Genomic DNA, 13126 nt, shown 5'->3' with positions numbered 1-13126 from the left:
AAGTATATAGTATTTATTCAATTAATGTATGATGATTGTCATAAATAAAAACTCCTTAGTTTGTAAAGTAGGCTGTTTGACCGGTCCAAGTTATTTTGTACAACCTGGCATTCCAAAGGCTATCCTAATGGTGGCTTTAACAGATTTTTGAGGCATTAATAACGTTTTTGAAAAATGTATACTTAATCTATTCGTTAGAACTAAACACTTAACACGATTGCTTGATTAGACAGTACATTATATTTATTTGTGTCCCTATGCTGACTATTCCCTGCTGTAACACAAAGAAGAATTGTGATTTGAAATTTCATTCTGTTTTAATTTCACTAACAAAGTATTTGTGTGGGTCTTTTTTATTGGTCTCAGTAGATTCAGACATCAGCAACATTTTTCAAACATAAATAGACCTTTAAGTGATTCAAATTCAAGGACATAAACATGTTCAGTGGCTCGATTTAGAATTTATTGCAAACATATGAAGGCTTGTCAGTCTACATTACACTCATTCATCATATTCATTACTTTCCAGCTTATAAGTGCAAGCGCAGCACTCTCTTCTCCTTTCAAGGCATTTCTCCGCTGTCATCCTGACCTCTGTCTTTTCTGGGGCAGTCACAGTTGACATCAGGCATCTCATTGAAATACACGCCCTTTTTCTTTGAACATTCATAAATACACTTATCTCAGACCATCTCACCTTCCGTTAACGCTCTTTCTTTTTACAAAATCAAGCCTCGATACACTCGGTTCATAATATGTAACTGCAACGTCAGAAGGTTTTTCTTTTAAGGGACAACTGGAAGAATGATTTTAAACAAATTATATTATCTATGTTACAGTGCAACAATGTTTATTTTTACAATTAACAATTCCATATAGTACTCGTGCTATCACCAGAGTTTACAGCCATTCATGGCTGTCAATGTTGATGACCAAAGAGTGAGAATCCAAGTGCATTAAGTACATTATTATTCACAGACAAAGGTCTTAAAAGGAACTAATAGAATACATGTGGATTTTATGTTCATGACAACATATGATTAACTGGCTTACTGTAACTTACAAATTATAATAATTGTTTTTATGATAGTCTTCACAGGGTTTAAAAAGGATATGTGCTTTCAATAAATCACCTGAAATAAGAGAAAATGTGTTTTATCTTCCACATTTGGACAGCTTGCTCATCAAACACATACATTTAAAGGAGGTAGTATACTGTATCATATCTCTCAATTTAGATTTCTTCATAATTCCACTTTTTTCTTTTGCTTGGAAACTTGGCAACATTTCTGGTTGGACTTTTCTTAAAGAAAATTCTGCAAAACAGATTCATAATATCAAATTAAACAACTGTTTTATCTGCACTGCTCTCAACTGCCTCAGGCGCACATTCATTTAAAGGTATAATCAAATATACTTTCATTAAGAAGAAAATGTTTTATGATTTAAATGTACATTTTAAGTTACATTTCACCTCAAAATGCTTTATATGTTTTGACATCAACTTGCTCTAAAAAGCAAACCATGTCCAATCTACTGCACAGTCAACACATCTTTCAAATCACTGCATGAATTTATATAATAAAATCCACTCATAGGGCAATTTATATAAAGTCTGTTGTCACAGATGCATTAAAAACATGTATTTTACAGAATTAAGGTACATAGACTGACCAGCAGCTCCAAATACCTTTAATGTGTGTTTAGATTCGAAACATGCTAAAAAAATTACCAATCTACAAGGGATGCTGGTATAACTGGGTCTAGCAGAATGTCCTACTGCTTATTCAAAAGGAAACAAAAATAACCCCAGAATCACTTTAAAGAAAGCATGAGTATGTTTGTCATCAGTTGATATGTCATTTAAATGAAAATACACATTTCAACTAGAGGTCAAGGGTGTTAAAACCGAGAAACGGACATTGCTGTGTTTAAAGTGTAAAGACACACCCAACACATGCACAGTCTGTACGCTGCCGTCTACAGTGAAGTAACATGACTCCTTGTTGTACGCTCACAGAATACTGAAATGCCATACATAACTTACAGCCATGAACACGGACACATTCAGATGCACACGCACAAACTCCCGTCTCGTTACACAGAAAAGTGTAAAATGAACCAACACCAATAGAGGAAGTTATCCCCTATATGTTTCAGCTGGCTTTAGACCCAACGCTACTAAGGAAGTACTGTCCTAAGTAAACTGTTACAGTCTCAGCTCAGCTATATTCGAGCAACACACTTAATGTGTTTTTATAAAAAAAATCTCCAACATATTATTTAAAATATCAACAATCACTTCTTCATACAGCATATAAGTTGTGCAAGTATAAGCAGTATTTCGTGAGTTGTGACACAGAGGTTTCACATACTTCAAGTAGAACAGCAGCCACAAACTTTATAAAAAAACATGGAAATGTTCAAGTGAATGTGGAAAATTAGTGTTGGAGAGTAGGATATTATACATAGCTACAGTATGTCAGATATGTTTTACCATTTAAGATGGGCATCATTTAAATATATTATTTTGACTGAACTTTTGGTGATAATTACTTCTTAATCTGCATTTAAAATTCACTGCAAACCAATGGTCCCTTTCCTTAGAAAATGGTCTTCAATATTATAGGTTGTATCTACGTAAGTAAATATCAAATTATCAAATTAAAGCAAGACTATGTAACTTTTGATAAGTAGCAGCCACTGTGGCCACAAGAAGCAATGACAGGAACATGGCACATTGATTAAATATGTCTTCTGTTGATTGTTTTACAGACATCCAACCATTCATCAATCTAACCAACCATTTTCTACTGATTATCTGTTTTTTTGCCATCCTCCAAAGAAAACCCATTTCGGCCGCTTGAATACTCTATATTGTTCTTTTGGTATTGACACACCCTTAATGACCATAAGATTAGAAACGAAGAGAGGAGTAAAGACTTATAAGGACTTCAAGTCAGAGTAAACAGTCTATCTGTTTCCTGCTGAGATTCATTGCCTCGGATTAAGAGGTGCTAATCCTCCTCCCAGAGGCTTCGTACTCGACTGCTAACTATTCCAATGAGAGCTGAATGTTGCAAACTTAAGATGGCATCAGAACCATGAGTATCACAAACGGGATAGATGGCAAACGCAGCCCTGACGGAGGCCGACCCCCATTGGAAACATGTTCTGATAAAGCCGGCAGAACCACCACATCAACAAAAAGCAGAGATCCAATCCTGAGGCCACATCTTGACCGTGTCTAGAATTCCTGTCAATGAATAAATGCCAACGCCATGTGACCAGTGACCTTCGTTATCAAAGTCTTTCCCCGTTACTTATAACTCTGCCTCTTCAATGGATGATCTTTCGGTTAGGCTCAGGAGTTCTGAAAAGTGGTACTTCAACGGTCCAACAATATTGTTAGCCCTGGTTAGCAGTTGTAATCCATCGCTGAAAACAGCCTGGCCTAAACCCTGCTTCGCCCTCCAGAGATATCTGACAGTTTGGCAGAACCTCTATGAGGATAATATAAAATTGTTCTCCGCGGCCAACTCAGAATCCTCCCACAACGAAGCTCACAGAAGCCCCAGTCTTTTGAGCCCCCTGAAACCTGCCTTCACTATTCAGGGAGCCTTTGGCCATACAAGCCCAAAACCTGTGCAGTCACTTTTGCAAAGGAGGTTTTCAACATGGTCCATGTTAACTCAATGTACGAAGCTTTTCCTGGGATGCAGAACAAATCTCTGGGAAGTACGAGTTGTAACGATACCCCCTTAATAATGGCTTTTTGTAATCAAGTTATTCATTGTGTTGGAGTAACCAAATGGGCAAAGAGGCTTGCTTTTTTTGGTAAAACAAAGAAAGTTTTATCTGTGACATCCTATTATGATATGTAACACAGCTCAAGTTATTAGCTAACATGGCCAATAGAGATGGTATGAGCCTATCCTGACTATAGTGCGTTCAGTAACATTGTATTTATTTCTCATGATTCCAACTTTTCATATTTAAGTGAAGGATATGTTCCGCCTTTAAAAAGTTACATAGTCTCGCTTTAAAGACATGGTAAAATTAAATTCATAATAACAAAATAGTGGCTTGGCCGAAAATAAAACAGATCTTTAGAAGAGGCCTGCCTTGTTTCCTTTTGAATAGACATGTTGCAGGGCCCAAACAGCATTTCAAAAGTTCTAGACAGCAGCTGAATGGAAAGTATTACAAAGCAGATACATATAGCAACATGGCAGAGCATCAGCCAAGAGTACATGGCGTATTGCATTTACCCCTAAAAAGTGCTGCGATGCATACAGTTTCCAGAAATGTCTGCTTCAATGATAAACAACACAACATAGAGGGGACAGAAATGTTTGTGGCTGAAAGTTGTCCTGGGGAGTAGATCGCAGGTGGCTGGGGTGAAAACTGCCCTCACGATGAATGAAGGCAGATCCTTCGGTGTAGATGTCTAGAAGTGACATAAAAGAAGACATAAAAGGGTGTTAAAGTCAGAAGAATGCAATTAAAAGGTGGATTTACAGAGGAGGAAACATGAGTTAGTTTTGGTCCAGTTAATGATAAAAGTCCTTCTAAGCAATTGTACATTTTCCGACTGTACTTCCTGGTTCTGAACCAGGTGACCAGATTCAGCCGATTCAATGCTGGGGGTACGCTACTCGATTTGTTTACGTAGGAGTGCTGGAGGTCAGAAGTGCTCTCCACCTCCTTCTCCCCCTTTAGGAAAAAGCAGAGGGGGAGGCGGCTATAAAAAGTTGACCCCATCTCAGCCCCGCAGACTCTCTTCCAAGCTGGAGCTGCAGCAGCATCTGATCTCTCCGAGCAGCTGTCCTCTCCCTGCATCAGCACAACACATACTTTACATTGCCTGACCTTTTCCTCCTGCATCACTATCCCAGCCATGCCCCTGCGTCCCACCGACGTAAACGCCCCCACCATCCCCACCATTTACACAAGCATGCACGCACGCACCCATCGGCGTGCGCGCACACACACAAACACACACACACACACACACACACACACACACACACACACACACACACACACACACACACACACACACACACACACACACACACACACACACACACACACACTCACACACCCTGGTTTCACACCACTACTGAACCCCACACTAAGCCCCTGCCTGCCACGCACCCAGCTGACATGTATCTCTCATGCTCAGGCAGTTGTATTATTGCGCTGACACGTTAGCTGAGAATGGACTGTGACTAATTGTAAATGTGAGGATATATGAGTATGTATATGACTTATAACTTGTTTTTGTTTGAAGAATACGAGAGAGAGAAATACTACTGTCTGTCTTTTTGTATTTCTTCCCACATGTCTGCATTTCTTTCTTTCTGTATTTTTGGCCTGCCTGTTTGTCCATTTAGAAAAAAAAACACTAATGCCTTCGAGTTCAGATAGATGGATCCCACATGTCTACTAGATAATTACAAATTACCAGCAGGGAGAATATGGAACATTATTCTCTATTATTAAACTTGATATGTCCCTTGTTTAAATAATTCATAATTAAATTAAGTTCAAGGCTTTATTGCCATTTGCACATTAGCTACAGTGTAGATATGAAAAAGGCTCCTCCAACAGTACAACATATATATAGGACATAGAACAAATAAAACAGATATAGTGCAAGTAAATACAAATAAAGCTGTTTACTAACACAGTCTGTAGACTTATAGCCAGAATCAATCACACAACAGTATTGAACATATTGTATTCATTAATGGTGATAAAACTACAGCTGTAAATATTTCCTTATTATTAACTAATACAGTTTTTCATATTGTTGTTTTGATTACTAGCACTATGCATGCAGTCACTAGTTTGAACCTTGAACCTTGAACCTTGAACCTTGAACCTTGAACCGTACTGGGAAACTTTAAAGAATATGATTAGGTAAAACTTTGCTTTTTCTGCTGCCTTTTGAGTTCTACCAGGATCTGGAACTAATAGACAAAACACATTGGGGGAGTACTAATTGCGGTGGTTAAATTGTGGGTAAATATATTCAAAATATGATTTTAGCATGTATCTTAGCTCTGCTTGTGACAGTTAAAGACATTGAAAAGCACAATTGTTCTTTCCAAATGTCACTTAACTTCTCTTGTGAACTATATATTAAAATGTGCATTATATGGTATAAGAGCAGTAGATATTTAAAACAAGTGATAAAACCCCATTAGACTGAAAAAAGTTTGGTAAATAGGCAAATGTGTTAGCTTGCAGTCGGTAAGCATTGCACGTTAGCCAACTAGCATTGAGCCCAAGTCACAGCAGAGGCTGACAAAGTGCAGCTAAATGTCAAGCTGGAGCTGATGGATGTTGACACTGAAAAAGTACCGCTGAGCATGGCACGCCTGACTCAAGTAACAAAGTGACCACAGTTACTGCGGTTTTTAGATTTCTAACACATAGTGCTTCTAATTAAGTGCAAACATTTTCCTGATTTGGAGTAGACACAAGTTTGAAACTGAAATGAAACATTGCTTTCAAGAGCAATTTCATAGTTATTCAAGATAATCAACATACTAAGCAATGATTTAAATTAAATCCCTGAATCAGAACAATTCTCAAAGAAATGTATCATCAGCTAAGTTTGTTCAATAACTTGAATAAAACTGACTTTTTAAGCTACATACTTTACAACTGTGGACCGTTAATGAGTCATCCATAGAAAAGCAAGGATGTTCCAACTCATTAAGCCAGGGGAAAGTTTTCATGAGATGTCACAAACACGGAACAAACACGTTATTGAGCTGCAATGCTATCCAAGTAATTAACTGATTCCTAACGCTGATTAAGAATAACTAAGGTGTCACTGACGGTAATAATTTCTTGTGACACTTAGAATAAAGCATGTAAACAAACTCGTCTCACACTATCAAAATAGCCCGACGATGTGTAATGCAGAGAAAAAGGAACTCAACCGACTCGCGCCGGGCCAAGGCTGAAAATCCCAGCATGCTCAGTGGAGTCAGGTTACCTGTCATGAAGCTACTGCATGTCTATTAACACTGACATGCCACTGCTGAAGCAGTCGAGCTGTACGGCCGATCAAGCATCATTTACAACATATAAAACTATAAAAACTCATGTTATACATCGGGATCTTTACGCAGGTCCACGCAACTGTGTGAGACCTGTGGGATTGGTGCAAAATGAGAGCAAATGGTGGCATCAAAATATCAATGTCTATCAATTTCACTGCCAATTAAGGGCATGGATTATTTATCAACAGGTGTAGAAACTGGACCAAATACAAATGTATGCTTATTTCTAGCTCCTTGTTCAAGCTCATAAGCAAAGTTCTGCAAAAAATGCCAATTTTGGATGAATTAAAAGCAGAACCTTATTTGATCTTTGTTATTGTGATAATTTTTCAATCAGAGACATTTTTAAATGGGACTACCTTTCTTTATCACACAGCAGTGATTAGTGCAGTCAATTTAATCTTTAGGGTTTAATGGATTCAGTTGATAGTAAGGTAGTGTGCATCACTACAGAAAATATGAGAAGAAATATAAAGGGAAATGTGAGTGTGTGCTCACTTGCTTACATGTATGATGCGATGTTTGGTCACCGATGCTCCACTACAAAGCTCATTGTTGTTCCATCAAAGGAGGGTGGTGCGATGATTCTTGGACCTTGTTGCGAAGTGATGCTGATAACTGGCTTCCTGTCGGAGCTAGCTGCGCTTCCTCTGGTGGTCACATATCCCAAACTCACAGGAAGCTGCAGTGGCACCTGTGATGCTCCCCCTGTTGCGCTGTAATACGCACTCTCTGCGCCTGATGGATTCATTTCTGGCATAAGGCTTTTTGCAAATATGACCTTTTCTGCACCTGCATACTCAGGGTGACATGGCGACTGTGGCAACACGGCCTGGGCTGTCAGAGTGGGCGAGGGGATGAAGCCTGGGTAGACCATGTAGGTGGGGGCGAATGCTCCTGGGTTCAGGGCCAGGGGGGACAGCGAGAGAGGCACCGGGCTGACAGGTGCCACAGGGGAATGGGACATGGGTACATCCACATATTGGCCTGTCTCAGGGTCGAATAGTCTCTTTGTGGTGGCCTGTATAGGAGTATCCACCAGGTAATAATGTCCAGTTGTGGGATCCAAAAGCATCTTGCGCTGGGTTTGGGGGAACGCCTCTCCTGTAGGGGACACAGTCGGGACAGATGGAGAAAAACACAACACCTGCTGCTGTGCTTGAGGCCCTGTTGTGGCTGCGTGGTGGTAGATGCTTGAAGTCGGGTACTCCATAATTAACGGAGATCTTTTCTGCTCGGCTGTCTTCCTGTCCTCTGTTTTGATTTGGCTTGAAACATGCTCTTGATTCAGCAATTTGATTTGATTCATATACCCCAGCCCCGGGATGGTTAAATAGTTCTCAGAGTCGGAGCAGGCCGGTACGACAGTGGGATTAGTGGGAATGATTTTGACCTTTCCCTGCTCCACCTGGCCGCGTTTGGGAGGCTCTATTTTCACAGAGAATGGAGCCACTGGTGTCTTCGGGCTTTTCATTGTTGAGGATGTTTGCAGCGCAGAGCTCTGAGGAATAGGTTTTCTGACTGAACTTATGCTGACCTGTGCCTTATTGCCCAAATGAAGGACACGTTTGTTGCTAAATGTTTTATTTAGCTGTGGTTGTGTTTTAAACGTTTCATCGTCATATGGAACATGTATGATGTTCAGAGCTCCTTTATCTTCCTGAGACTGAGGAGTCCTGTCAGTGATTGTCTCCAGCTCCTCGGCTCCATGCTCCTCCCTGGCAATAAGTGACATCACATGGCTGTCTCTGATTGTTTGTGGAGCTTGAGTTTTACGCTTCCACTCATTTCTGTCAAAAACATAAAGCTGCTCCATTGTTTTGACTGCAGCTTTAAGCTTCTCTAGTGCGGCCTGCTTTGGTATTTTAGGCTCATTTCTCCTTTCAGCCGTCTCACATGCTAACTTCTCCTGCCTCAGTTTTGTCAGTTTGGTTTCAATTTTTTGCTGATTGTCTATCTGGTCAGGGTGCTTTGATACAACAAGTGGCGCCCTACTGGCGGTGCAATGTGATGGTGTATTCTCCTCTGCTTGTGTCTGTGACACCTCAGCTGCTGGTTGTTTGACATTTGTTTTTACTGATTGACATTTAATCACAATAGGAGCTGGTAATACATGCTTAACCGGCTCCTTTGTGGCCTCAAGTCTATCAGCTGCTGCTGTTGAACATTTACTCTCAATATGATCTAATGAAACAAAGCGATAGGAACTTTTTACCAATTTACGGACATCTCTGACCTGATATATGGGGGTCTGAAACTTACATTTGTTATCTCTTATGTCTCTAACGGTAAAGTTGGGGATTTTGTCTGTAGCAGACACAACGTGACATTTGGCCTCATCTGCTGCCCTAAATGTGTTCATGGTGTTGAAACTTATTTTTGGGGTTAACATGTTGGCAATGTTCAGTGTACAGCCTTTATTTTCTTTCACACTCCTCAGGCATATTTTTATCTCAGGGGTTTTTCCTCCCTTTATATTGTCTTCTTTGCCGTATCCACTATTGCCTGTGATAAACTCTTTCTCACATTTAAGTTGGCCAGCCAATGGGTCTATGACAGGTGGACGGCTTGATGAATCCTCTGTACAATCATTCTCTTTTGAAAGGAGCTGGCAGTTTGGAACAAAAAGGAGTTTTGTGAGCATGCTGCTGTTGTCTTGTCCTTTTTGTGTGTCTGTAGTAGGTGTGGGTTCAGCCTCATTCACAGGTTCTGTCTCATCTCTTAGTAGATTAAATGCACTACTCTCACTGTGGCCGAGCAATGCGTTTACAGGCCCCTGATGTTTCTTTTCTGAATCATCTGGGGGTTTGTTGCATTTCTCTAAAGGCTCACAGGAACAAGGTCTGCTGCCATCCAGGCTCTGATCATCAGCAGAAGTAACAGTGCAGTCTGAGCCTGAGTCAGATGCCTGTCTTTGAAAGCATCTCCCATGACTTCTGTCTTTCATCCTGTCCTGGTCTTTGATTTGAAAACTTGGGGAGAGGGCTGGGTGTTTATCACGAAGTTCACCCCTCTCCATTTTGCACTCCTGCTCAGACTGCATCTTTTTAGAAAGCACATTGGTCAATAGACTTGATGCAAAAACTGCTCTTTTGTGTGTATCATTCGTGCTCTCTGTCTGATGATATTGTATCTCACACCCTGACCTGGCCAGGACAGTACCAGTAACCTCATTGGATCGTGCTTTTTTTGAACATTTTGGCCGTCTGTTGTTTTCGGGTGCGTTCACATTGCAGCGGAAATTCAGCATGACTCCACGCTGCTTTCGTTGAACAGGATCGTTTAGCTGGATATTTTTACTAGAAGAGGATGATTGCTCCGAAGCCGTTCTCTTGTTCGGCGCGTACACATTGGTTTGTTGAGCTTTCATGCCGGTAAAAGACTTACAATGCCTCTTACTGTCCGAAGTCTTATTCATTTCCAAAGTTGAGCTGGAAGTCTTGTGCGAAATTACGCTTCGCCCTCGTCCCCGTGAAACATTTCCATAATTCCAGTCCACATAAGCTGACCACTTATTTAGCCCATATTCCGACATAGAAGACTCACTCGAGGTGCTAAGATTAATGGCGTCAAAGTACGGACATGCCAAGCTCCGGAAAGACTTGGCGGTTAAATTACGCACCTCTTTATCAGCGTCGTCCAGCTCGCTGATGGAACTGGACGCTCCGCTGGAGTACTCATTAATATCTTTCCGTCCCAGTTTGGAAGCAAGGTGCTGACGGCCCGGAGCGGGGATGAAGGGCCCCACTCTGCCGCCAGAACTCACCAACGAGAGGTGGCTCCCGTCTCTGAAGTGTTTCGTGTTGTCAAAGACAGGTTCGTTCACAGCCCTGGAGGAAGTTTTAATTGATAAATGAATTTTCCCCATATTAGCGTCTCCACTGTGGTTTTTGAACACGCTTTCATCTGAGCTGGCACATTTGTCCGAGTCACAAAGATCACTATCATCCTGCTCGCTGCTGACAACTGCTCCTGACTGCACTTTCGGTTGGTTCCTGCCCCCCAGAATCAAAATCCCCTCCTGTGAATCATCGCTTTCAAAAGACGCGTAATCCACAAAAGAATAGACAAGGTTGTCGTCTTCAAAATCCCAACAGGTCCCTCGCCCCAGGTCGTAATCTACATCGTGGTCGAGCTCGGTGAGCTGGATTTCGTGCGTCGTGATATAGTGGGACTCGTCCTCCACTGCGTCGGAGCCGCACTGGTCGGAGAGACCCGCGCTCGTGCCATCATCAGACTCCGTCTTGCTGTTCAGATACATGTCGGTGTACTGGAGCTCATCGCTCTCACTGCGCACAGGTTCACTGCACTCACTGGGGTCGGCCTGGCGCTGATCCTCACTCTCCTGATCGGTGGTGGGAAGTTTGATTTCCATAGGCGGCACACCAAAAACAGGCTCGGGGACGGGGGGGTCCTCTAACTTCTCTCCAACTAAGTCATCTGAAATGATTTCACCCTCATCGTCGTGCTCCCCTTGCTTTGAATGCTCACATTTGATAACTGACAGCTGGTTTCCCTCGCCAGTGAAAGTCACTTTCACTGTTTTCGCCCCGTCCGGTTTCATGTCCAGGTCCACATAGTTAGACACCTCGCTGATTTGCTCCGTGGTGTCCTTATGCTTGTCCTCTGGGAGCAGCTTCCTGTGAAGTAAGGTGTCATCTCGGTAAGTGAGAGTTTCCTCCGCTGCTTCCATTTAGTCCGGTCTTACCGTCAGGTGGTCCTCGTTTACGATGTTACCGCGACACAGGACGGAAAACTCTGTAGGCTGCAGGGGCGAGGGGGACGGAGAGCGAGGAGGGTGAGTGGGGGAGAGAGGGGGAGAGAGAGCGAGAGAGAGAGAGAGAGAGTCCCGATGAAAATCCAACGATGATTTATCTCAGTTGTGAAGCTGTAAACCGTTTTCAAAAGTTTATAATCAATATTTTTTATAAATATCTATTGTACATGAAAAGCGAGGTCTTATGCAACTATCCTCCAAAAAGTGCTAAAATTCAGCACCATTACTAGAAGAACAGTTCCCCATATCAATTCCTCAAAACGGCTTAAACACATTTGAGAGACATTGTTGCATTTCTTAATAATAATAGGAAATGAAAATCCCCAAATGAGTTAATTCTTTGTAACACAACACTTTATTTAACATTTATAAGAAATTAAATCTGGTTTATAACCATATAAACAGTTTAAACTCGTATTGGTGAGTTTGACACACTGTTGTCATTTTAACATTTAACAATTAGCAATAATTCATGTATATCTGTTTTAGTTGCATTAATGCACTTACTGATGAAGGTATTAGTTTAGTTTTTCAATTGAGTTAGTCTACTATTTAGTATTGCAAAGGGTATTTGTGTGTTTCATAATACATAATAAAATAAGCTTAACATGACTGAATCTACTAATAATACAGTCAGTTAAATGGGCACAGGCACTTCATGGTGTGGATTATGACGCTTTAACAATATCTTCTATAAACTATTATACCACATGAAGTCATCTTGAATGCAACATCAAATGGTAAATATACCTAACTGCGGTATATGCAGTCACAAGGTGTTTAGTTGAGCCCAAACTGAAGGCTGGGTTTGAAAATGGTTGTGGTCCAAGTGACGGAACCAGAAATAGGGTATTGGGGAGTGGGGGTACAGGCCATTGCCCCCCCCCCCCCCCCCCCACACACACACACACACACACACACACACACACACACACACACACACACACACACACACACACACACACACACTTAGCGCCCCTGCATACAGGTCAAATTGTTACTGTATATCAAGGACTGTGTGTGTGCACAGATTGGTCAATGTACTAAGCTTCTTAATGTTGGCACTCATAATGTTTGTAGATGTGAGAATGTCATAGTGCTCTGCCCTCTCACAGCTGCCTTTCCTTGATTGAGAAAAATATTCCCCACCAGCCAGTCAGCTCAAAGAATTTACTACAAGTTCATGCAGTCATCTGTAGATTTTGTGTCTAATCTGTTGAGGATTTGTTCCTGCTACCACCATTGGGACACTTGGTCTCCCTTGCCA

At 41.4% G+C, this 13126-nt stretch overlaps 1 protein-coding gene across 1 annotated transcript; it reads right to left on the bottom strand.

Annotated features, from left to right (window-relative positions):
* Nucleotides 1-449: 449 nt before the first annotated feature.
* On the bottom strand, nucleotides 450-11826 carry LOC307044468 (uncharacterized protein C4orf54 homolog). The gene is made up of 2 exons (XM_079689736.1): nucleotides 7589-11826; nucleotides 450-4450 (listed from the first exon to the last, which is right to left on the bottom strand). The coding sequence occupies exon 1, from the start codon at nucleotides 11773-11775 to the stop codon at nucleotides 7609-7611; it is 4167 nt and encodes a 1388-aa protein (XP_079545862.1). The 5' UTR covers nucleotides 11776-11826; the 3' UTR covers nucleotides 450-4450; nucleotides 7589-7608.
* Nucleotides 11827-13126: the final 1300 nt, after the last annotated feature.

The sequence above is a fragment of the Notothenia rossii genome (assembly GCF_949606895.1).
Source record: "Notothenia rossii genome assembly, chromosome: 1".
In the NCBI taxonomy this organism is placed as follows: Eukaryota; Metazoa; Chordata; class Actinopteri; order Perciformes; family Nototheniidae; genus Notothenia; species Notothenia rossii.
Note: the sequence above shows the minus strand (reverse complement) of the source record. Positions and strands in the feature narration are given on the sequence as shown.

Bases quoted from the DNA above. Each gene is read 5' to 3' on its own strand.
- LOC307044468 (XM_079689736.1), bottom strand. From the start codon at position 11,775: ATGGAAGCAGCGGAGGAAACTCTCACTTACCGAGATGACACCTTACTT.